This window comes from Bacillus rossius, chromosome 2 (genome assembly GCF_032445375.1).
Source record: "Bacillus rossius redtenbacheri isolate Brsri chromosome 2, Brsri_v3, whole genome shotgun sequence".
Lineage (NCBI taxonomy): Eukaryota > Metazoa > Arthropoda > Insecta > Phasmatodea > Bacillidae > Bacillus > Bacillus rossius.
This window is the reverse complement of record NC_086331.1, coordinates 72,220,996-72,248,369: the sequence shown is the minus strand read 5'-3', so window position 1 is coordinate 72,248,369 and position 27,374 is coordinate 72,220,996. Positions and strand designations below refer to the sequence as shown.

The following is a 27,374-nucleotide window of genomic DNA, read 5'->3' as shown; positions in this document are numbered from 1 at the left end:
TCGCTTATTGAATGCTAGGAAACTAGAGCAGCGAACATTTCAGGCGTTCCCAGCTGTGCACTTCTTCCTCACACCTTGGCGGCGCCCAAGGTTAGTAGAGAGAGGTTGTCTCGATCCCATAAGAACAATGTAGACAGCCCGACACTCCGCTCTGACGTCATCTGCAGCCCCGCCGTTCCCAGCCGTAATACTGCACCCGCTGACTGACGGCTTTCTCTTATCAGCTCGGCTCGTTTCACATGTCTGATACGCAATACTTATAGTATTTCATTTATGCTTTGTTGATTACTGTTAATTATAATCGTTTTTATATGCTTTTCAAATGACAAAATGCTATGACTGAAAACAAGGATGAATTATTATTTCAACATATTTTTAAGTGACAGTAAAACTTTTCAAAATATCAATGATGAATCCATGAATTTTTAAAAATATAATTAACATGTAACTAGTAAACAAAATGGTTTATTTGTATTTATTTCTCAGCAACATTATAATGTTTAAAATAATTGCATATCAATTTCTTAGTGTTTAATAAAAGTAGCCATAGCTCATTAAAACGTTTTGGGAATGTTTACAATATAAATAAACTGAAGTTAGATTTAAAAATAAATTTCTAACATGAATAGAGAAGTTTTTCGTGTAATCATTTCATCCTGTTTTGCATCATACTGGAGCGTTTTCTTCACTTTTACTTCGTCAAATGAAAGAACAACAATGCGTTCGAAGTCTAGCAACGAAGAACGTGCTACATTAAAAAATTCAAACATGTTTACTAGGATACCTTTTCTCATGTCAAATGAAGATGCCCATCGTTGAAGAGTTGAAAGTCCAGGTAATGGGAAGTTAAGTTTCTGTTTTAAAAATAAATAACATCGCTTACTGAAATAACGCAAAGTGAAAGCGAGAGCTATTTCCTCATTGGTCCAGTTTACTCTTTTTTTCAACGAAAGTAATGTCAATTTGATTTTTTGAAAAAAAAAAAAAAAAAAAAAAAAAAAAAAAAAAAAACATTTGAAAGAATATTCCGCATGCGGAACTCTAACGAAGAACGTTTTTTTTTGTTTGTTTTTAAGATTTGCGTTTTCTTTTTTGAGTTTTTTCATGACTTCCAAATTTAAAACTGACTTTCTTTCGGCAAGAAACAAATTTTCTTTAAGAATTTGGATTTACTTCCTAAGCATTTCAACCGAGTCATTGTTAGAACAAGACTTTGAATGCTTTAACTGACTACAAGAACAGGTTTATTCCTCACTTACATTTTCATTTGAATCTACGATTAATTTACATAACATTTTTTTTTTGTTTTCCCTACATTTAACTCGGTCTTCTCGGCGCACACGACTTTCCAATGTTTCTACAGGTGTTGTAATTCCAAGTTTTAATGAAGGTACAGCATTTGGTTTAAGACGTCTTTTAGCGCATGTATTTAACAACTCAGCTTTCAAGTTGCGCTCATAATCATCATCTGTAAAGTACTCTGAACATATGTAAGTTGTTTTTGGATTCCACTCACCATCACGTCAGCATTTCTGAACCCACACTTTCAACAGATGATCATCACGTGGGAATCGATGATATTTTATATGATTTGTTTCAGGTAAAGATTTTGTTTTTACAAACTATTTGTACACACAGCCACTGTACACCGCGTACCTGGCATTTTATGTTTAAATACAACTTGTTAACAGCGTTTAGCCTAACAAAACAAATTCACTTTAAATTCGTGTTCTTAACGTTTTGCCTGCTAGTTATAATTAACGAAGCACCTGTGCACTTATGATGTAAGCAACACCAACATTTTATAACACACGCACTCTCAATTAAATTCCTCACAACAATAACTCCCCCTGCATTACGCTGTAGTTTGACACGTTATTACGAGCAGATGTGCTTGTAAACTAAGTAACTGATAGGAGCGGACGGGCTGGCAAGCCGAGCCGGGGCTGCAAGTGACGCGATGCGCAGAACGATGCGCAAGCGATCGAGGCAACCTCTCTCTAATAATCTTGGGCGGCGCCACACCGACGCAATAACCCGGGAGTTGAGTTACACGCGGCGCGAAACAAAACAACCAACAACACTGCACCAACACGAACAGTGCAGCCCTAACAGATTAAAAAAACCGCCGTCATGGCACACAGTGGAACCAAACACAAAAGCAAACAGGCCAAAATTTTAAACTAACTTGCATTCGAACAAAAATGTACACGCTGGGGTTTTCAAACTCGCTGATTACAAATCTAAAGTAAAAAAAAAATATATATTTACTGTCACCAAATGGCGACTCCTATCTGGTGGCCACAAACAGGACAATACACCAGACTTGCCTATTCACTAGCTGTATATTGGGGTTTTCAATTTCACCGATAAGTAGGGGACCGAGCCGATCTGGCTACCAAACATAAACAAAGCAACAGGTGTATGGGTGTGTCTGGAGGGGAGCGTGACTATTAACTAGCTTAGATCAAATATGGCAGCGACAAGAAACTTTAATACTCTATGTTACTTTCGTCTAGAAGACACGTAATATTTAACTGGGGAAAAATTTATGTTAGTCTGGACGGCACTCGTATTTTAACTGCAGAGAAAAAAAATTAACTTGGGAGAAATGTTTACCTTTTAATAAATTTTATTAAAAAACTATACAGGCACACGTAACTCTGTGGCTTACTCTCTGATGCTGGGCGCTGGCTGGCGGTCCCTACGCGGGAGGCTGTCTGGATTATTCTTAAAACAGAGGGGCTGCCTGCGAGCACGTCTCGATACAGCGATGCTGGCTACAGAGAACTTCTACTTAAAAAAATTATGCTTACCATTTAAAACACTAAAGGAATATATTAAAATATATGCCTATATGATACCACAATTAAAAAATTAAAGGAAACACATTACACAAAATAAGAAATTAAGTATTTTTATCTGTAGTAATAAAATAATTCATAAGTGGAATACTTAAAAAAAATATATATGTAGGTATTTAAATACTATACAGAAATATTAATTAGTATAAAAATATTGCTGTATGCTAGTACCATAAGCATACTTGTAATAAATATTCCTATAGTATTTTTATAATGCTAGACAGTGTCAATCAAACATGAGTCTTTAGTATTTAAACTTCTTTTTTAAATAACCCACCATCACCCAGTACTATAAAAAGGTGGCATACTTAAGAAATTTAAACATAACTAGTACTATAAGTTTAAACTTAGCACCAGTATACAAGATTGCGGCCTTCAGCAGACGACGTATTTCTTTAAAATTAGGCACCAATGACTGTTTAAAAATAACACCACACATGAGCTCCTAGCGCCAAAAATAAAAATCAAGATGGCCGTCACCGACCATGACGTCATCAGCAGACAACAAGGGCGACGCCCCCCTCCATTAACACCCATACATTTGTTGCTCTGTGGGGCAACCTGTTGCTTTTTTTACGTTTGGTCGCCAGACCGGCTAGATTATTTATTTAAAGTTTAAAATTGTTGACACAATAAATTACTAAAAAAGGTTATGGTAAATAGAAAATAATTCAAACCAATAAAAACTTTCACAATTAGTTTTTTAATTTGTTTATTAAAATGATAAATGTTCGAAAATTCATAAATCTTGTCAAAAAAAAGGAACATTTCTTTCTTGATACAGTTTAACTTTTTAAACATGACAAAGAATTGATTTTAAGGCAGTTTAAGTTAAAATACAAGACTAATTTATTAAAAACATTACTAAGATAAAGAAGTATACTACTTGTCAAAATGAGAATCAACTTCTGGAACAATAACAATCGTTTAAGATTTTTGTTTAAATTTCGTCAGCAGCGGTCATGTATCATGTCATGTAGAAAAAAAAATAACTACAGCTTTCAGGGATAAAATTTCGTGTTTCTTCTGTGGCGTTATTTTTTTCTTTACGATAAGTTTTCACCTTATCGTCATGATTTCATAGCTTCAAGCTTTCTTAGCATCTTATGACCTTTGCACAAATGGGTAAATTATAAAAGTTATTATTTTGAAACATTAATTTATATCTTGAGAATTATATCAGGCACAAACACCACATGGGTTTAGAATGGAAATTATATCGCAGTATCCACAGGATATTCTTGAAGCTCAATGTAGCTGATCTCGTGGTCGCAAGACATAGCTACCTTACAGAAGCTCGTGGGATTATTTTGAAGTCAATTTAGGGCATCATAAAAGTTTTAACGAAATTAATAAAAATTTGGATGCAGAAAAAAATATTTTATTTAAATTATTCATAATACTCTAAAAGGGGACATAATGCTTATTTTTTTACGAATATATTTCAATTTTTTACATAATTGGCAATTTATTGCTAGTATAAAATTCTAGATGGTGTTTTCTACAAATTCTAATACTGAATGTTTAAAAACTCGGAGAAGTATTAGTATTGTTACAAACGCAGAGAGGACCTCGACGCGCGCCAGGTTCGGAGCTAGCTGGCGGCCCCGCATGGCCACTGAAGTCATAAGCCGTTCATTGACGTAAGGCATGTCATGCATGCCTGGCCAGATAACAAGGGTCCTCGTTACTAATACCCCTCCGCTTCCCGCGCTCCGTCCCGCATAGGCTATTGTCACCTTTAGCGACATGGAAATACCGGGTTTACAGAGACCGCCGCGACAAGTGGCGAAAATAAGCGTCGCTGTTCTGGGTGTTGCGGGCATCGAGTAGGCCTTAGATGACGCGATACGTCACAGCCGCTCTCATCCCTTCGAGAAGGATGCCACGGGTATATACTTCGCGGGAGTTTGGAGGTTTCCACGAGTGAAGGGAAGTGCAACATCGGCGAAGAGGGTGAGAGACCCCCTCGAGAACGACGCGACGAGGAGCGACGGGTCCGTGAGAGTGCGACTGAGTGGCGCGAGGCTGTGTGAGGACAGGCGCGAGTTAAGTGGCGAATCACTGTAGAGCCTAGCTCCGGCGAGAAGTGCGAAATGTTTAACTTGACAGACATTGAGGGACTTGCGAATAAATATATTTTCTGGAGCATGTGATTAATGATCAAACGTTATTAAGTACAATTATGTTTTAGTAATGTAAATATTAGTAATTAAGAAAACGGTAATAAAACTTAATTGAGCTATCCCTTACGAACCCAGTAGTTCTCTCCACATAAATCGTAACAGTATTTTAGTTCATTGTTTTATAATAACAGGGGACAGCCCAATCCTTGAATGTATAGTTATTATAGATAATCTAAAGTAAAAACGTTTTGTTGTACACCTGAGATGTTCCTTAAGCAAATTTTTTTTGAAAGTTATTTTAAATATATCACTTACTGCCTACGTAAAGTGATAGTGTTTACAAACTAGCTAAAAATACAAAAGTAAAAAATTAGACACATAAAAATCCTTTAAATATGTAATTTCATCGGCACCGGCCACGCCTACACACAACTACAAACAAAGTAAACAAACTAGCACTTTTCATTAAAAAAAAATAATTGAAACTTATTTTTTAAGTGTCTATTGGCATTATAAAAATAGAAGTTTCTGAAATAATTTTATTTTTGCAGGAACACCGAACGCATATTTATGAAACACACTATACAATTAGTTTTTTTTATCAAAGCAAAAGCATTTTCAGAATTAGTTCAGAATTAAATTTCATGCACCAGAAACTAAAATCAAGTGTTTCATATACAATTAGATAAATTTATAGTTTAAGTTAAGTTTCTCTATGTTTTATGCATTGTGTGGACAAAGGCTGGCTTTGGTGGATTTAATTGGAATACTGTGTTTGAAACGAATGTATGTGGAATTAGTAAAAATCATCGCATTTGGACATCTCAATCACCTACACTGAAATGTAATGAGATCCCAGCAACGAAGAATTGGCGCCAAGATACAGTACTATAGGAAGAAAATTATGACAGGTTTATTAAGATGAATCACTGAGAATATGACCTACAAAATTCTCTGGTGGATTTAATGTTACTCAAACTTAAGGATTAAAAAATATTACTGGAAACCATGGCAAAAAAACAGCTTTGCAGAAAATACGAACAAATTAAAAGAATTTGAAGCTAGCAATGATGATGCACAGAAGCCAAAAACGATGGAAATGATGCATTTAACTTAATTATTCTGATCAATCTTATGATGATTACTGGAACGATGACAACACTGACTTTGAGGCCGGTGTTAAAACGAAGACTTCAGAGATCTTAAAAATAATAACAAACATTCGAGGAAGATGACAGCTGTAAAAAAGCTCGATAAAACATTATGGAAAGATCCTAACATATTGGTCGATCATATGAGACTATTGATGGCTTTCCTTATGGCACGAAACTACTCGCACCTCAACGAAGTGACCTTCCTATTCAAAGAACAAATAAATTGATTAATTGGATTTCAAAAATGTATTGTTTTATTTCTCGTAATCTGATTTCTAGCTAAGACTAAGTTTTCGTAGTATCCTACAAGTCCTAACCTATCAATGTATTCCTGCGATGATGTATCCCTGTGACGAGATTGTATCTCTGTGACGACATCGTATCCCTGCGATGATATCGTATCCTTACGATTATATTGTATCCCTGTGCCATATCCTTTCAATGAGAGCCTTGCAACGAGATTGTATCCCTGCGATGATAATACAAAGGTGCATCCTTTTTTAATGAGATTCACTTAGAGAGAATGATTAATAAATTCCACGAAATGTAATATGAAATAGAATTTTATTTCATCTTGAACTTTGGTTACTCTTATCACTGGTCAAGAATCTATCCAAGGACGAATACCAATAGAATAAGTTTTTTGATGGATTTTGGAATATTTTCCGAAATTCTAGTTCAATAAATACGAATATTTAAGATGGTGGTCATATCGGCTTGTTGGAGTCTGGTCGATAAGGAACTTAGGCAGCTTTTAGGATTTTTAAAATGATTTATTAAATAAGTGATTTTTACCTAAAATTACCTTTTTTGCATCGACCAGGGGTCGAACCGAAGACAGGAATCAATTTTTTTTCAGAATTTCTAACTTAAAAATTACGAATTTCCAAGATGGAGGCCAAATGTCAATATAATGGATGCCACAGCAATAAACAATTCCTGCTCTCTAGCGGGCAAAAATTAAACTAATATGGCGGCAACGCACTCTTATCATACGAATACCATATGTCCGATCCAAGATGGCGGCATCCATCAGGCGAAAACAAGATGGCTGACATGTCGTACTGATTGAAGTAATATCTACCTTGACATTAGAGGTGGGAGGTTAGTCTGTCGGTCGATTCCGTTGAGGAAGGATCTATCGCCATTTTTAAAAGAATGATTTCGTCGGGTTCGAACCGGGGACTCCATGACATAATTGCGTTTTTAATTAAAATTTTAGAGGGTATTTTTTAATTTTTTTTTTTTTCGATTTTCTAGCATAAAACGTACAGAATTTCAAGATAGCTGGCGTAACGACAAGTGCTTTTTTATTAAAATTTTATTTTAATTGTAACTAAGAATTTTTTAATTTTTATACGTAAATTATACTATGTGACATTTAAAATTTTTTGAAACGATGTTTTGAGACTGTAAGGGGAAATAGAAGTATTTTATATGCTGATGTCAAATATGATTTTACTTTTCCTGTATCACGTAAGGATTTTATACCATTGAGTTTGTTTAAAGGGGCAGTTTCAAGAGAGAAAATTGCTGAAAACTTAAAATTAAGTTGGTTTTCAACAATTTCTTTCTTGTAACGTAAAATTTTTGTTGGTTTCACTTTTAATAATTAATTTACATTATTATCTCAATTATTTGCTACAATCTTTATTATAAACTAGGTATATAAGAAGTTCTGCGCTATTTAGCATCTCAAAACGCTTGTTGAGACCAGAGGTAAATTAAATAAAACCCCTTAGGAAAATGAAATTTTTGGACAGTGAACAATTTATTTGAGTTTCATTTTAAAGTCGTGTATTTTATAACCCAGTATGAAATTGCAATGCACTTGCATTACAGTGGACAATAGTATTATATATTATACTCACTTTAAAATTCTATGACTGTTACGAAAACATAACGGTATATGACAATTTAATTCATCATCTTCGCTGATTTCACTTCACGATCTGTCTGACGTGAGTTTAAACTTCTCTTCCTCAAATGTCTTCCTTCAGCAGCGCCATATTTTTCAATAATGAAGCAGTAGACCGCCATCATCATTTTTTTTATCTTACCTTCCCTGGTATCTCTTTTCCATGTCTTTGATGTCCTGGTGAACACGTTATCTTTGTTCTTCACTGACATAGCCGAGATACGCAGAGAAAAGAATCAACATGTGAATGTAAGAAGTGAAGTTTTACACTCATATTCCATTATAATTTCATGAAATCCTCCAACATTTCATCAACCATTCTTTTATACTCTGGATGTTTTTTGTTACCTAAAACGTTGGCCACAACTTCTTTAAAAGAAACCCAGGCGTTTTTTTCTACAGGATTCACTGTATTTTCAAACATACTGTCTTTCATTAATTTTCTGATCTGCGGTCCCACAAAGTCAGTTTCGCAAAAGATATTTTCGAAAATTTGGACATATGCTGGAAGCAATCACCTTCTTTTGGAGGTGATTTAGTGAAACAGCTTCATTAATTTCGAGTTTAATGTGAAGAGGAGGTAATAATAGTACCTTGCTTTGTTGAACAAGTGGTACATTTATTATGTTCTGCGAACCTGTTTGTAGGTTTTTTTTTGGGCCTGTCTGTCTGATTCCAGTGTTTGTATTTGGCTTCGCTGTGTCATTTACAAATAAAAAACGAAATTTTTGTGTAGCCAGGTTGTAGCCCAAGTAGCATACTAACAACTTTTAAATCACTGCAAATTGTCCAAGAATGTTTCTCATAGTTCACGCATTTTAGCAGAAGTTTGATATTTTCATATTGCTACGAACGTTAGCAAGGCCACGTCACGTGCAGGTGCAGAGCTAGCTGGGCTGCATCACATGCCGACGTAACATGAAATGTGCTGTGCGCACCTGGGTAGCCGCTTTATCTCCCTCCAGCCCTCCGCGCGACACTGTTAGTTTGACATCCGAAACCTGCCAGCTGCAGAGTTGCGCGAGCCGCCGACACGTGTTTTCGAGAGATTTCTGCCGTCGGGACGGCTCGCGATGACGCGACTGGCCCCGGCCGCTCTCGTGATGGAATTGCGATGGGGCCTATATATATGCCCGAGGACGTCAGGGCAGGGAGTCAGTTCGGAGTGTTCAGTCGGGAGTTCTCCCGCGGCGGAGTTTCCGGACGATAGTGCGCGGGTGCGGCAGAGTGGCGAAGTCCTTGGACGAAGGTTCCAGGGCAGGGAGGGAGTGAGTGAGTTCAGTGGAGTCGGGAGTTTTCCCGCGGCGGAGTTTCCGGGCAATCAGAGTCGCAAGCGCGGCGGAGTCCCGAGCGAAGTTGCGAGCGACGAGTTGAGCGGATCCTCGGCGAAGGGGAAGTGCGTCGTCGGCGGCGGCGGAGTGTGGCGACGGAGTCCCGCGGCGGAGACCCACGAGGGATGCTGCGGCGAGAGTTGGTGCCATAGGTGCGGCCCAGCGAGGTGTGTGGAACGAGTGACTGGGGAATAGACCTTTCTTTAAGTGTAATTATTTGCCATTTCATAAGATTAATTGTAAGTGACATAAGTAGTGGCCATCAATAAAACTGTGTAGTGTGATAAAAATCTTTAATTGGGCTATCCTTTACGAACCCGCGGTAAATCGTGACAATATGTTTCCTTGACATCCACTGAATGCACAATGGGTAATGAAACAAAGAAATTTCAATTATGTAAAATTACACCTTTGAGACTACTTTTGGACGAGTCTATAAATAACCTCCACTCACTTGGATTGTAAGTGACGTTAAAGAAATTCAATAAACCCTCAATATCACAACAATAAACCAGGGAGTCTTCTTCTTCGAAGACTTTTATTAAATCCTTATCTCGAATCCTATACCAAGAGAACGAAACTCCAGGTAGTAGGAGATTTTTTTCTTTCAATCATGATCCAAGCAATAGAGCAGCATCCTTTGTCAGATTTAAGTCACGAGTTAAAACGTTAAGTTCATTTTGAGTAATTAATTTTGGTTCAGTATTTCTTTGGACTTGTAATCATCAGCATTATCACATTCATTTTCTGAACTGCTCTCCTGTAGCACATTTTCGAGAACGGGAGGTGGAACTGGGATAGGAAGAGATTCACAATGTTTAACTGGTCGTATGGTCGAGGGAATATTCGGATATTGTATGTCCTTAGTTTTTGCGTTATGACCTTGAACGTTAACCATATAGAAATAACAGTCGTTAATATGATTTTGTGGATCCCTCTAATCCTTTGGAATTGCAAAGGGCATTGAATTTTTGCACCATCTTTCCACAGTCTCAGTCCGTCGACACATGTACGACATACCACATACCTTGTGCGGTGCCACGTTTTTGTCTTGATTACCAAGCTTTATGCCGAAGTAAGCATAATAGACATTTATCACAAAACTACTGATGTTTTGTCTTTGCTTAGCAGTGACATAACCACAAATATAACAGAACACGTTTGGGTTATTAAAACACTTACGGGAACTCATTTCTCAAATATAACCTCACACTATAGCATGTAAACAATGAATTACTGTTTCCCTCCTAAAGCCAGCTGGGTGTAACAAGTGTTGCCTATTATGCCCTCTTACCAAAATAAAATTTCCCCTTCGTAATGAAAATTCCTGTTGTAAAATTTACGTTTTAATAAAAAACGAGTTTCCTCAATTTGCAAAAAAAAAAAAAAAAAAAAAAAAAAAACTGTACGTGATAGGGGAAAAAACGGATTGCAAATCTGGAATCAGCGCAAAAAAAACTTTAGGAACACGTAAAATCAGAGAATCATATAAAATCATGTTGCATAGTGTTACGTGTTTACTCTCGCTGGGAATCGAACCGAGGGCTGAGATTAATTCGATAACTAAATATTAGAAGCACAGAATTTTTTAATTTTTTTAATTTTTTTTCTCGCATTTTTCGGTCGAAAATTAATGTCAAAGATTCCCCTCCAGAGGCTTATTGGAGCCTTGCCCATGGGGAACTTAAGCCTCAATGGGGACACTTCGAATTTTTCTGGAATAAAAACGGGAATTTTTCCCTCGAAATAGGGAACTTTTTCTTCATTTTGAGTCAATTTTGAGGAAATTTGATGAAATTTGACACCAAAAATAGCTGCCGTGACGTCAGTTGTCGGTCCATCATTGACTCCACCACACACCACACCCAGAACACAATCCCCAGATGTAGCTAAATGTTAGCTCCGTGGACTTATGTGTGTAATCAACAAGTGTTGGCATATTCCCCTAACGTATACGTACGTACCGAACAACTGTAAAGTGATGTGCTATATATTTCCATGACAGACAGAAAAATTAAAAACGTGAGAACTACAAATATATGATAATATGCAGCTTTCTCTTGGAGGTGACCCTTTCGTGACATTACAAAGCATTTAATGTGAATTTGTAAACTTTGTTTTGTACCATACTAAGTTACCTGTTGCAACGTTACAAATAATTGTCTGCATATTTTACCAAATGAAACTAGAGATGGACTAACAGTAATTTCGAAGAATAACCTGTTCCACTGTTTCAGTTCCTGAGCGACAACACGTTACTGAAACCTACAAACACCTTCGTATAACTGCAGCATTTTCTTTGCATTTTCCCCATAAAATTTTTGTAAAATTTACAGAATGTTTCTTGTACTTTTACGAAAAAAATTCTTGGCTACTAGTTAAAAAAAATAGATACTTTTTTTAACGTGTAGAAAACTGACTACTAATTAACCATGAAGTCATCCCTCTTCTTGTGCATCTAGAACAAGAGAATATCAAGTAGTTTTACAAATAATTTTATTGTGTGGCTGTGGTTTTAGCTCTGAAAAATAATTAAGGTCATGCACTACAACAATTCGTATCTATTTTTTTTTTGGTTTCAAACTACAAAAAAACATAGAATAGTTTTTCTATGATATTTTAATATGGGTAACGTATTTCGTACTAGTCAACAAGAGATAACTCAAAAATGTATTTTATCTGCACCTCTGTTTTTTTTGCTTACGTATGTAAGAATACTATTGAGATGAGTTTTTATGAAAGTGAACGATGACGATTCAAGATTAATATCTTCGGTACGTCATAGTTGCCACCTGTAATTTTTTCACGGGGAAAGTCTTAAAAAAATTGTATGAACAATCGCCGTCAGTATGACCCTGATTGTCTATTGCACTCATTAGCTGAGTATAATGGTACATTATATGCATGGCCGGCAAAATACAGGGGTTATTGTTATCCTAAAAAAAACACCGAGGTCAAAACAACAAAGCGTTTTAAGGTAAGTGAGAAAGAAATGTATTTTTTGTTTATTGTCCTCTTTTTAATATAACTATAAAAATTCTTGGTAGGAGAATTTGGTAATATTAATGACAATAAAGAAATTAAAAGACACAGTGACGTAGGAAGCCATAAGCGAATTTCATTAAATGTTTCGTAAATGACTTTCAAAATACAACGATTAAGATTGAGAAACGGTCTTATTATGCAAAGAACACTCATTGTTGTAGCTTTGTACAGCACTGTTAACGGCGTGTCAAGCTTCACGTTTTGAAAAGAAATACTGTAATAGAAGCAACCAACTAATTATTATTTTCACAAAAGCAACCATTTCATCATCATAAGAACATTTTACAGTTTTCATAGTCCAAAGTGAAAACAATTTTTTTTCGTAAAACTATTTCTGAACCTCTTTTTTATTCCTGTTCTGTTCTACAAATTAAAATTTTATATGTAGTCTAAAACTCGCCACACTAGAGATATAAATTATATTTTAGCAATGAATTAATGTTTCCAATAATGTTTAGCTGATATACGAACAAGGTAAAATAAAACTATACATTTTTTATATAGGCCTATGCATACAGATACATAGCATAACTATTATTTTGCTGGAACTAACGAATCGTTAATTCATTTTAAGTCTTTGTGTAGTTAATCTTTCGACATATTTAGGTCTGGCCTATATCATCGAACAATACATTTATTTTGCTCTGTCATTAGGGATTGACTGCGAGCTAACATAATTCTACAAATAAAATTCCATAAATTTCAAAACTTTCAAAATTATGTAAATATTGATATTTAATTTTTAAAGTATCTTTCATTCGAGACGCCAGGTCAAAATCCCAAAACCAAATTTATTTACGATCAATAAATAGGTACAATTGTCAACAAACCGATTTAGAAACATTTTAATGAAAACCACAAGGTTAATTAAAACGTACATGTACATTAACAGGAAATTTTAGGTTCAACATCATATGAGATAGCTGACAAGAAGAAAATTTTTGACACGTCGACGATTTAAGTACCAGCCACACTAACAACTGTTGGCCTACCAGCTCGCATTTGGTCGGCATCGTTTGCCCATTATAATATGTAAAGAAAATTTTTTGTCGCAAACGTTATGTATGTGAAATCAGCAACACCAATTAAATTACATCACTGAAGACATAAAATGGAAGACAATATCTCCGGTGCAATGTTTTGTACTTAGAATTGTCAAGTTGATATATGGAAGGTCCATGCAGATTTAACAAAAAAACTTCCACACTAGTTGTGTGTTAGAAATTTGAAGCATTGTCTGTGTTTGTGGTTGGTTGGGCTAAGACAACATTATTCCAAGGTGGGATGACATAACAAAAAAAAATCAGAATTTGGTATTTTACAATTCTTTAAAGTACACAATTTTAGCCAAAATACGTTTTTTTTTTTATTCAAACAGACTTTGCTGATGATGTGTTGGTAAATTGTGATATTACGGTTAATAGAGCACGGTGGTCCAGTGATCACCTCTTAACAAGGCGATCAAGAATCGATATCCGGCTGGAAATGTGGAGTAGTGTTCGCAAGTCGGGTGGTTTTCTCGGGGTACTCCACTCACTCCGTCATGCTCTATTCTTATCCCAACTCCTCAAATCGTATATCACGACACTGCCAATCAATTTCATAATTAATTACAACTAATCACTTGAATTAATTTTAATTTTGATTATCTTCTGTCAAAGGCATGAGGGCACCTGGTCCAGATCACACACTACCTATCTTGAAGCCATCACCTCGAACTTATCTGTGTTTAACCACGTGGCATAACCATTACCCACGCCCTTACATTTCCATGATTCAATTTGTAAATAAATTTAATTTTAAAGTATAGTTCATGTTGAGATAAAATGTACATACATAAAAAGAATTGAAAATTAAAAAAATTACATGTTTAATTCATTGGATATTTTAAAACCTTTAAACATTAAGGCAGAGACTATGCAATTTATACATTGTAATAAAAACAAGGAAATGTTGCAAAAATGTGATGCATTGCACAGAAAAAAAAACTAAAAATATAGGAAACATTAAAATTTTTTTATCTATGCACCAAAATTCAGAAAGGTAATTTTTTTAAAAATCGTTTTAATTACATATACATCTAAAAGTTTAACAATAACCATATGTAACACTATTTTGTGGTCATGTTCTCTTCTTAGTATTGTAGATGACTGCATTTAGAATATTTATTTTCATTTAAACTATAATTTACGAAATTTATGTTAAATTTTAGATTTATATTAAAATTTTATTCACTTGAGCGGTACACGCCGAAGCACCGTGGAGCACCGATTAACACCATGAACGGTGGTTCGCGCCTAACAACGAAACATACATTTTGTAGAGAATTAAGTAGAATAAACAGAATAATGCAAACTGTGTAAAAAAAATAAAATATTGCTTCCATATTTTTTGAAGTATAAGAGGCATTTTCAACTGATGGCAAAACATGTATAATGGTTGGTATTCAGTTCGTGATAAAAACACTGCCAGCATTTTACCAACGTTTAAAACCGCAGTTCATTATTCGCAGGCATGTAAATAAAGCTGGTTTGTACACGTCTTTGAATGTTAAGTTCCCGTGGCGCATGCTTCACGCGGATGGCCGACAGGTGTCGCTGATGACGACCACACTGCGTGATCCCCGTCCACACTGCGGCAGTGAGCCAGCATTTTGAAGGAGAGTCCGTGGGTCCTTGAGGGGGGGGGGATAGATAGGAAGGGGGGGGGATAGATAGGAAAGGGGGGGATAGATAGGAAGGGGGGGGGACATTACCCCTGAAGTTATTAAAATAAAATGGGTGATGCAAGGTGACCAGTTACAACACCTGGTATCAGTGATGTATGTTGAAAATGATAATGTAAATGTACAAACATATTGTTGTTCCCGTAATTTTTTATACCTACAAAAATTATATTATTTATTTTCAAATCCCTCCCGAAATTAATTCCTGTAACCGCCACTGCGTACCTGAGCAAGACGTAGAGCGCATCCGGCAGTGATTTGTACAGAGTCCACTCAAGTCAGCAGAGAGACTGTCGCAGGTTCGTGCGGAAATGGTTATCGAGCAGCTTCTACACCACTAAGGGCCGGTTTCACCAGTCGAGTTGAAAATCCCGATGATGTTATCGAGATAAAAAGTTAATCTTCCATTTCTATCTCGATAAAGTTATATGTGTTTCACCACATATTATCTTTCTCTGAGAAAATCGAGATAAGTTTAACTCGATCTTCTGAAATTATCGCGATTTTCTGTTTGTAAACACCTTTCGTTATCAAAGTTTGGCTAGAAATTTCGTAGGCTACTATGGCGAGCCAAGGCTGTAATTTGTCAAAGAAGCAGAGAAATAAAAATACATCGCAGCAGGAGAAATACATTCTTTTAGATTTAGTAACTGAACATTTCAATATCATTGAAAATAAAAAAACAGATGGTGTTTCACAGCAACAAAAAATGAAGCAGTGGCAAATACTTGCAGATACTTTCAATTGTATGTCTGGAGAACATCACAGGACTGCAGAAAATTTAAAAGCGGTGTGGGAGAATCTCAAAAAGCACACGCGAAAGACTTCTGCTGATCAACGAGTTCAAGTATTAACTGGAACAGGTAATATATTTTTTGTCTGTATATCCTGGTACATTATAGTTAGGTACAGCAATAAATATTGTATGCATTTTTATCCATAATGCAATTTTACGAATTGTAAACATGTGCAATAACAATTTTTTTAGTTACTTGAATTAATTGTAATATATTAAAGAGGTATCTTGGGTGGAGTTGGAATCAGAACTATAACCTTTGCACTGTCAAGAAGACACTTCGCACTATACCACCAGTGGATATGAAATATACACCACATAACTAAATTAATTCTGTATTTTTTCAGGTGGAGGTCCTTCAAAAACAGTTAGTAAGGATCCCATTTGTGAGAGAGTGCAGAGCCTAATCAAACCGACTATCGATGGTGCCAAGAATCCCTTCAATTCAGATTCAGATGCAATAATATTACCATTTGATGCATCAAATAGGCCTACTGATGAGGATGACAGCATTCAACTGGATGTCGGAGCAGAAGTGGATGTTTCTTTCGTGGAGACGGCAGAGACAGTTAGTAGGCCTACACTTTATTTTGAGAAAACCTAATGGATGTGTCACTGTGCATAGTTATGCTTATTAATCATGTATAGCTATAGCCTATGCACTGTGTTAACTTTATTTCTCTCACATAATGTTCAAATTTAATTTTTCCACAGGTAACTCTTCCAAATGGCGACTGGACGCATTATACTCCAGCCATGCTCAGCAGTCCTGTGTGTTCTGCCCTTCGACACTCCAATAACAACTCGGCTATCACAAACACAGTGCAGACCAATACTACTGATTCATGCAGTGCAAGTAGTGGGAAGGCAATGCCTCCTAGCAGTAGGGGAAATGCTTCAGTGCAATCTCCCTTTACTAGCAAGCGGCGACCAACCCCGGCCACCAAAGTGAAAGAAGTAAGTGCTGTCAATGCAGCAAAAATCGAACTAATTGAACTTGCAAAAAAACATGCAATCGAGGAAAAAGAAGTTATGAAAGAAATCTGGGAACTGCGGTTACAACAAGAACGAGAAAAAGTAAAGCAGGAAAAGCTGCAAACTGAACTTTTATCTTTACAAATCTTGAAAATAAAGAAAGAACTAGAACATTTGCAGTAATTTAATTGTTCTTATGTATTAAACATTTGCTCAACTATCATGACATAATTGTTATATATTACATGTATATTTACAAAGTGATATTCATTGTGCCTATTAACAAACAGTTTCAAGTACAAATGTTAAGAATTATATAAAAGATAATACATGTTCGCTTATGTCACATTATTTTGTATGATCTAAGCAGTTGTACAATGCAAATGTATTAAAATATTCCATACATCTTGCTATATGTAGTTATTTTCACCAGCAAATCTTCAAGTTGATGGCATCTCTGTGTGACATATAGATCAGTATGACCTACAACAAACTGAAAATACACAGAGTGATAAATAATCGTATCTTAAATAAGTATTACAACACACACACATATATAGGTATTTAATTATAGGTATATGTAAATTTCATTTACCTCCTGAAATAGTTTTCAATCAGTAAATGCCTGACACTGTCATATCTGGGCCTTCTGTTTGCATTTTCGTTGTTCTGCTGTACATTTCCTTCCTCAAGCAACTGTTGCCAAGGGAGGTGGAGATTGAGGTTAGGGTCGTCTGGAGGGAGTTCTTCCCCAGTTTGTCGCAGGATATTATGCAGCACCCCAGTCGCTACAATGATGGCAAACGAATGTTCTAATGACACTCTCAATCCTAAAGATAAGACTGGGAAACGTCGCTTCCAGCAACCGAATGTTCGCTCTACAGGATTTCTTGACCTAATTTGCGACTCATTAAATAGGTGTTCCTGTGGACTTCTGGGATTATCTAATGGAGGCATTAGATATGACCTACAAGCATAGCCCGCATCAACAAGTAGTACAGAATCACCATACTCCCCTCTCTCAAAACATGCCCTTCTGTTGCTATTGTTGAATATGGTACTATCATGTGAGGAACCAGGCCATCGTGCAACAATATCTGTAATTTCCAATTTTGTATTACAAATTACTTGCACATTCACAGAGAAGTAACCTTTTCTGTTACGGTAGAATTCTGCATTGTTTCCACCTGCAACAAACATAAAACAAGCTTGTATGTGGATTGCAATGTTTAATAAAAAGGTAGCATAAAATCAGTGTTTAAACCAACCTGGTGACTGGATTTTTACATGAGTGCAATCCATAGCACCAATAGCCCTGGGAAATTTAGCAATTGCATAGAAATCCCTTTGTGCTAAATTCAGTTCTTCCATCGTCTCTGGGAATTTAATGAACTGTGGTCGAAGAGATGCAATTGCGGAGCTAACCCTATGTATTATTCGGTGAGCTGTGGGTTTACTAAAGCCAGCATAATCCCCAATGGTTAGCTGGTTACAGCCTGTAGCATAAAATCGAAGTGTAGCCAGCAGTTGGTTCATTGGCGACACTGACATATTCCTGTGAAAGACGAAAAAAGTATGTTGAAGGTTGTAATGTAATGTTCGTATAAATGAGTTTTATTTTACTTGTCTATGATTTCATATACATATTTATTATTCTACAGAAACAATTAACATTAGGAAATAATATTAATATAAACTTACTTTTCGGGAAACTGTAGTTGATTTTCTATAAGTTCCAAAACAAACATAGTCGACTGTTTTGAAAGGCGAAAATGTATTTTAAAGTCTTCTTCATCATACATTTCAAAATAATCGCTTCTATCTCGCATCCATCGTGGCCGACGAACAATGGCATCTTCTTCATCACTTTCATCTTCAAAAATCAAATTGTACATGCCTCGAGCCATTACAATTTTTAAAATCTCCTCTCGTCACTTCGTTTTACAATATTATCTCGATAATAAGACTTTAACCACGAAAATCGGTGGTTAGAATATTTTATCTCGATAACACTAAAAGATCGAGATATTCGGTGTGGTGAAACGGGATATTCAGTTAATCTGGATAATTCATTACTTTATCGAGATAATTTCGCTTGGTGAAACCGGCCCTAATAAAGATTAAAGAGACATATGACGTAAAGAAGACTGCTGAGTCGTTTGATACCTGGCATGTAAGACGTCTCCTTCAAAATAAGACAATCAGATCCGTGCTGCCACAACTAACGAGTATTGCAGACTTTTTAACTATTTGGAAGGGTGTAATGGAAGGTGTTTGTCGCTTGGCACTAAGTTGATCAAAGTTTAGGTAACTCTGAAGGAGATCCATTTTTTTTAACCAAAATAATTTAAAATAAAAAATATGTATATTTACTTTCTGACATGTTTTACAATCATTTTCTAAAAGGGCGTTGTGATACTTCAAGTACTTTACCATTAAAAATAGTGGTTAGGTTATATATTACAAATACTCTGATATTGTGAGGAGGGTATGTTAGGTTGGATTAGCTACATTAAAAAAAAAGTTACTGTGAAATCGTTTGAACTATTGGTTAGGAATTACCAATATAAAATTTAGCTAACTTATCCTAACCAACAGTCCTTGCTATTTTAGAGTATTTTTTTATTTAGCTAACCAACCGTTCACTCAATTAAAAAGTACACATAGGTAACCTAACCAAACGTTCACACAATTTTAAATGTCGCTTAACTAACCAACAAACAAAATAACACGATCTTGCACTATTTTTAATATGCCTTAACCTCACATAACTACTCTTTAAAATAGTCAATTACTGGTAAACATACTTGAAGTATCACAACACCCTAGACGATGATTGTAAAACATGTCAGGATGATAAAAAAGCATTTTGGAACTTTTATTATAATTTTTAAGGAAAATTTCAGGTAGTGGATTTAGGGGTCTAATCTAAGTTACTCAGAAAAGAGTTCCCGATCGTAAAATGACGATTATCAGACGATTGAAGTGTATGGTGTTCTAAGTTACGTGTGGCATATCGATTCTCGCTGGCCGCCGATCGGGAGAGCCGGACTGCTTCTAGGCTGTAGGAACCTGACTTCACGATCGGCAACTCGCTTTCAAACATGGCGGCTTGAAAGCGTGGTAGCAACAGTTACATATAAGCTGCATATTCAAGCATCTACTGTTCAGGCGCTACTTAATTTTTAAGTAAATTTAAATACATTTACATTATTTTAGTTTACCTCCCCATTATTATAGTATAGGTATACGACTCAATATAATGTTTTCTCGCCTCACGTAAGATAGAAGTGACGGAGTGGGTTACATCATGAAGTTGTACCCCATGGGAATAGTTTTACGAGTTCAAATATATATATATATATTTTGTTTCGAAATTAAGTATATTTCACTGTTGTTCAAACAAGTTAAGACGTCAAAATATTTTACGGTACCTAGACTATTAAGTGTTAAGCTTGCCTTGCAAGATATAGTTTAGTGACGTGATTTTTGTAATTAATATTATACAATTATGCAGTTGAGGTTTCAACAAGCAGTCCGTAGCCTGGTTCTCTAATTATCTCATAAATAAATACTTTTCAATCAGAGTCGCTAATGTATTATCTTTAAGCTTTTCTGTTACATTAGGTGTTCCGCAAGGCGGTAATCTATCTCCACTTATCTTTAATATATTTATAAAGTATATTACAAGTTTAAAAAAAATGTACTATTCCTCATTAATTCTTTTGATACTTTTTTGACTGCTCAGTTATAATATTTCAGATTGCCTTAAGAATTTCATATTATAAAAAATAAATAACACTTTCATTATGATTAGTAAACAAAATGTCATAATAAATAGGTGAGTTAACAATATTATTATACATACTAAAACAAATTAATATCTTTTACTGAAAAGAAAATCAAACAAAAGGATATTTCAAAACTATAATATATTTTCGTTTATTCCGTAAAAATTGAAAATATATTTGTTAGTAGTAGGTATACTTCGTATGTCCGCCTGCTGGAGTCGGAGTTTGGAGCTGGAGCCAATCCGCCATATCAGACTGTGATGTCACGGCGGCCATCTTGGATGACCTTGACAGTGACCTTTGATCTTGGCCTTAAATTTTAACGAAAAATTTACCAAAATGACAAAAAATTTCCTTTTTTGGGAAATATTTTCCATAAAAAATCGCAAAACAAAAAATATGAAAATTAAAAGATTTCCCATTTTCAAGGGAAAATTTCCCATTAAATTAAAAAAAAGCCTCAAAAATTTTTTTGGGTTTAAAAGAACTAAATATTTTAATTTATCAGACTCCAGTAAGCTGCTGAAGACTCTTGAGCTTGACCTTGAACCTATACATTGACTTCGGCAGCCATCTTAAATTCTGCCATTTGGATTCTCCAATTTTAGATTCGCCCATATTGATTTCAAGAAGTTTCCAGCATTTCGCTTTCTGGAAATTGTCGACATGTTGGATTCTGCCATTTTGAATTATGTGACGTCTGCCAACTTTAAATTTCGTAATTATCCAAAAAAAACTCAGAAAAAATTTATAAAATTTAATCAAATTTTAATTTTAAAAACGCACTTATATCACAGAGCTTGTAGACCTGGGTTACAACCCGACGAGATCATTCGATTAAAAATGGTGACGGGTCCTTTCTCCATGGGTACTACTAGAAGACTGGCCCTCCACCACTTTCGTCATGACAGATATTAGGCTATACAGTATAGCGTCATGACGGCCAAATTGTATGCCATAATTGTTTTTTTATCTGCAAAAGTTCCTGCTGCCATATTGGTTTAATTTTATTCCCTAGAAAGCAATAGTATTTATTACCAGACAGTCGTGGCATCCGCAATCTTGTCGGCCATGTTGGACGCCATACTGAAAATATTTCATAATTTTAACTTAGAAAATTGAAACAAAAATTCTAAAAATTATTGAAAATTTTACATGGTAATATGATTGATTCGGTCAGTTCGTGACCTTGATTCGATCTTCGACGGAGCCATAAAAGGTTGTTCATGCTCAAAAACCATTATTTATAATGTATTGAAATAAAAGCACTTCAATTTTATTTTAAACAAAAAAAGTCCAGGTTTCAGGTGCACAAAATAAAATAAAACTTTTATTTACAAGTATTATTAATTTTAATTCCCCTGTACTATGAACACTAGAGAAAGTTAGCAAAACATTTGGTTCTGCGTTGGTTTGAAATGACTAATTCTCAGCTCCAATCAGTTTACTGAAAGCCAAGACCAGCCAGATCATTTCCTCAAATAGTTTTTTTTCTCGACCGAGTTTCTCGATACTGTGTTTACAGACTGCTTCACTTCGTCGGAATTGTAAATGGGAGTATTCACTGTCTTGAAATGGCACTTCTTCAATTGGTCCTCGAATAGATATGGTTTTCCAAATACACAGTCCACTAATGTATTTTAATTTTTTACCCAACATGTGTACATGTATTTAACCCACACAGGTCTCCGTAAAGACAAAATTTTGTTAAAAATAACACTCACAAAGTATGTGAAAATTCACACATCACAGACAGGTTATTTAACAATATAACATTACAAATGACATTTACAACGTATGTGTAATTTTAGTTTCAATGAGTAATTCTATTAGTTCAAATAAAAATTTAATGCAACTTTGCACTATGACATCACGGAAGGTTCCGTAGTTCGTTACTAGGTGTCACAAGTGTGTCTTCTTGTAGATCAATTTTATAATCCCGAGTGCAGTGGAGCGGGCTCGAAACAAGATCGCAGACACTCATCTCGTGTTGCGAAAGCAAGACCTTTACCAACAGCTTAAAAAATAAGTTGTAAATTATGGATTAAATAAGGTATATAAACTATGCCTATTAGTTATAATTATAGACAGGTCCCTAGGAAGCCATTGTGATTACAGGTGGTTATCGACTGATTCTTTAATCACTTTCGTTCCAGTCGCAATATTTTTATTTCCGAAATCAGCTGCCAGGGGCGCTTGTGTCACTTGCATTAGTTCCAGCTATTACAGCATATGTCGAAGTAATTTTGTTCACTAGGTTCAGTGTCATTTTACTGCAACAATGGAGGAGCAATTTAGCACCGACTAAAAGTAATTTTACTCTATCAAATATGTAAAAATTTACTTTACAAATGACTTAGTTGAGAATAACTTGTCATTTACAACAATACTAAGAAAAAATAGAACTTTATAAACGCCTTAAGGTTCCTTCAGTATCAGTAAAATACTCCGAAAAGGTTTATAAGTAAATAAATAATGTTAATTTTTTTTTAGTAGAAAAGAAAATTTTCCAGTAAAACTCGTTGGTTCTTGTAACTTTTTTCCCCAGAATTATATAGGTAGTAAAATTAAACAAGTATGAAAGAAATTATAGTCAAGCCTGCGAAGGTAAAATATTTTTTACATGTAATTTTCAAACTTATTTGCAGGTGAGGAAGTACCGTACATATGTAGTGCTAATGTAATGGCCAGATCATAGGCGTACCCAGGAATTTTTTTCGGGGGGTGTTCTTCCAGATTTTTAAGAAAAACTGCATAAACACCAAAAATTAATTATTTCTTTAGTAAATAAATACAATAGTCTCAAATTTCATATTTTAACCTGGGCTATTGTTGATATGTAATTTGTACGTAATTTTTCTTTCAATTAACTTAAGTAAGTTGACATTACGATATTAAAATACCTACAAAACCCCCGAAAAGATATATATATATAAAATAAAAAATAATTAGTTAACTTAACGAATTTACGTACGCACTTTACAAACTTATTCCTTATCAGTTGACGGCATGACAATAGAATAATAAATTGCTGTATAATTTGATTGTAAGGGTGTGGGCAACTAAGGCCGGAATTACAATAGCCCGTCCATCCGTCATCCGTCTGTCAATTACGTGACCTGCACCCAATAAGATGGACCGAAAAATGTCATCCACTCATCCGTCTAAAGCTTGATAACTTTATAATTGACGGGTGAACGGATGAAACTATAACCTCCTAGTGTGTCTTCTAGGTGTTTGCAGATAAAATATATTAAAATGTATTAAAGTTTGTTTAATTGTTTAGCTGATTCCAAAAATATTTCTTAGCTTACGTTTAGACACATATCGAAAGCTCTTTTTTGAAACAAAAATGGTCTAAGTCACGGAAATATTATAATTACGTATGGTAACTCTGGAAATGTGAAAATACATACCGAAAAAAAAAAACCTCTGAGTTTAATGAGTTTCAAGTACTTACTTTACATAATTGTTTAAGTAATATAATTACATATAATTTTTTTCCCACCAAATTGTTAATTTTTCTCAACAGTTGTCAGCATTGACATGGAGAAATATTATGACGGACGAGCGGAGTGTTGTAAATCGCCAGCCGACCTCCGTAGCGTAGTCGGTTGCACACCGGCTTATGGTGGGAGAGGTTCTGGGTTCGAGTCCCGGGTAAGGTATGGGAGTAAAATTGAGACTTATTCAAAATATACACTTGCGATAAAAGATGATGAAAAAGAATAATGAAATTGATATTTCTGGCTAAACGGATACCGCTCAAGGCCAAAATCCAAGCAGTGACGTGAAGTGAAGTTGTATATCGCTTGGCGGCTGACGGACGGACGGATGCGACGGGCTGTTGTAATTCAGGATTTACAATTCAAGTGTAGCAAAACAGAATTAAATCTTTATATATAAAAATCTCGTGTCACAATGTTTTTCCGCGCTAGTTTCCGAAACTACTGCATTGATTTTAATGAAATTTCGCACAAATATTTGTAACTTTGTCCAACTTTATATATAGGACACTTTTTATTTCGATTAATGACAGCGTTTCCGAAAATCAGCTCCCAAGGGTGGTTAAGCACTGGCAACAGTGGGTACTCCATCTCCATGACAACGGGATTTTGAATTGTTTATGCCTTCTGCGTCTTCATGGCAACGGGCATCGCTTAGATCGATTTTTTTTTTCAATTCGAGGCATATTTCTGTATAGATTTGATTATTATTTTATGTAAAATTATTTAAATTTAAAAATATATTTGTGCGAAATACTACTGACTGACTCATTACGATTGACTTGAAATCTTTCAACCGATTGAAACTTAGCATAGTTACTCATTTTGTGATGTAGGTATGTAGACGCTCACTAAGATATGATTTTCCGAAAATCAGCTCCCAAAGGGAGTTTTGGGGGTGTAAAATATCAAAATTCCAGTTTTTGGTAGAAAATCACCATGGCAACGGCTGTTACTTTGTTGATGCTTCATTCGTCTCTATGGCAACAACTAATTGACTGTTAGTGCAGTCCTCATCACCGTTGAAATTTTACGGGGACTTTAAATATCAAAAAATTGCCCCTTTTTTTCAATTTTATATCCTACAGACTTGAACTTAGCATTAATGTTCCTCATTTTATGCTGGATGACGTTTTCCGAAAATCAACTCCCAAGGGTGGTTAAGCCCGGCCAACAGTGGGACAGCGGGATTTTGCATTGTTTATGCCTTCTGCATCTCCATGGCAACGAGCATTGCTTTGATTTTTTTTCCATTCGAAGTGCGGCAGTGGCGTACCCACAAGGAGGGGCATGTATAATGAGCGGCGCAAGTGTTCTGCCTGTAGACTGCCGTAGCGAAGTGCGGGTACATCAGTTGTACGTTGCGTGCTCGAGAATCGGGAAACCATCGGTGCTACTCGTTTTCTCTCCGGTACATTACAAAGCATTGTAATAAAATTTTGTCGAAATTAATTACATTTTATTTTATTTATTATTACTGTAAATGGGATATTTAGTCTCAATTTTTCCCCATTAGTATAGCCGTGCGAAGCTGGGTCGGGCAGCTAGTATATTATATATATATATATTAAATTATATTGTTCTATTACAATATTCGCTAAAAACACCTACATATTGAGTTGAGGCCATTAAGCTACTGACTCAAACACAACTTCACACCACGTTGCACTCAACGAGGTCCCTTTCATTTGAGGCGAGAAATTTACAATTCAGCTTTTCAATGTTTGTAACAGTCGTTTAAAATTACGCACCTTGTGATAATCAAACTTTTTTCTTCGTGTTAAACGTACAGATGTACAGTATTTAAATTAAAGTACCTGACTTGACAAAACGACCAAAAAACGTCCCATCCCCCCCCCCCCCCCACGTTTTAATAGTTTTATAGAGTTTTGTATGAAATTAGGTCGCAATCACTACTGTTAATCAATGCCCAATTCTACTAAGCAAATCTAAAAAATAATCAAAGTAGAGTTGAACTGATTATTCCATAGACCAATCACCGCGATTTGAGAATTTAGACTGACCTATCATGAACCAACCACTGCAATTCAAATTTTTTTACGTTTACTTACCAATTGGGCTGCTTGGTGACGTTATTTCTCTCGTTGCTCTGTGTTTAGAAATTGAGCTCGAATGACATGAGTGTTTATAATTTTCTTTACTTTCGGGGGGGGGGGGGGGGGGGGGGTTTGAACCCCCAAAACACCCCCCCTGGGTACGCATATGGGCCAGATACATATAATCCCTTTTTTTTTTCCACTTTTTTTTCGCGTCGCGTCTTTCGCGTTAGAGCCCTTACACATGGACGACTTTCTGTCACTCTGTCGCAGCGACTTAAAAGTCGCTCTAGATGGAACCAATGCTTTGTAATTGATCCATGCACACGAGCGACATTTTTTATCGCCACGACTAAAAATACGCATCTGGTTACATTTCTGTCGCAAGTCGCCACGTCTAACAGTCGCTGAGCGATCGCCAAGGACAGTGAAACACGCGGTTTTAAACCTGTCCCTTCACACAAGCGACATAACTGTAGCAGCGACTGCCGCAAACCGAAACGCCAGAGCAGGGTACTCGTGCCTCTTAGTGCATCGACCCGACATTCAAAAATCAATATAGAATCGGAACTGTGAATTTCAGAGGTAGAAAAACGATCTGAACTCTATAATTGTGGATTAAAAAATTACAGTGACATACATTTTAAAACGAAGTTGGGGATATATGTATGTAAAGAGTTTTAAAACAAAATGGGATGACCTGGGTGTAGAAAATAAGAAAGATAAAGGCAGAAAATATTATTTATCAAAATATTTTATTAAGTCGCTGACTTACTAGCGGATGCACCCATTGCTCGTCTTTTTCTTTCCGCATGTGCGTGCCGAACAAGGAGTACAGGAAGGCAAGCTAACTCTACGAAAACCCATCTTGATACTGCGACAGAAGTGATGCTCGTGTGCAAGGTCAAGCGACTGTCGCCTGACGCTACGAATTTCTGTCGCTCAGTCGCTGCGACATAAAGTCACCCGTGTGAATGTGTCCTTATAGTGAATCTAGCCAGGCCCCGATTTACAAACGGGCCAACCGGGAATTTGCCCAGAACACAAGTTTTTGAGGGGCGGGAGAATTTAAGGTGCAAAAAAAAT

The 27,374-nt window shown here is 35.8% G+C and overlaps 2 protein-coding genes and 1 long non-coding RNA gene across 3 annotated transcripts in view; 1 reads left to right on the top strand and 2 right to left on the bottom strand.

Moving 5' to 3' along the window:
• Positions 1-27,374, bottom strand: part of LOC134529369 (ephrin-A4) — a 273,397-nt gene that overhangs the window by 121,576 nt on the left and 124,447 nt on the right. The window lies entirely within an intron of this gene.
• LOC134529367 (myb/SANT-like DNA-binding domain-containing protein 3) lies at positions 15,507-17,225 on the top strand. Its single transcript, XM_063363353.1, has 3 exons — positions 15,507-16,026; positions 16,307-16,527; positions 16,674-17,225. The coding sequence occupies exons 1-3, from the start codon at positions 15,726-15,728 to the stop codon at positions 17,115-17,117; spliced, it is 966 nt and encodes a 321-aa protein (XP_063219423.1). The 5' UTR covers positions 15,507-15,725; the 3' UTR covers positions 17,118-17,225.
• Positions 17,111-25,740, bottom strand: LOC134529368 (uncharacterized). Its single transcript, XR_010074549.1, has 2 exons — positions 18,636-25,740; positions 17,111-18,489 (listed from the first exon to the last, which is right to left on the bottom strand). It is a non-coding gene; the product is annotated as an uncharacterized LOC134529368 (long non-coding RNA).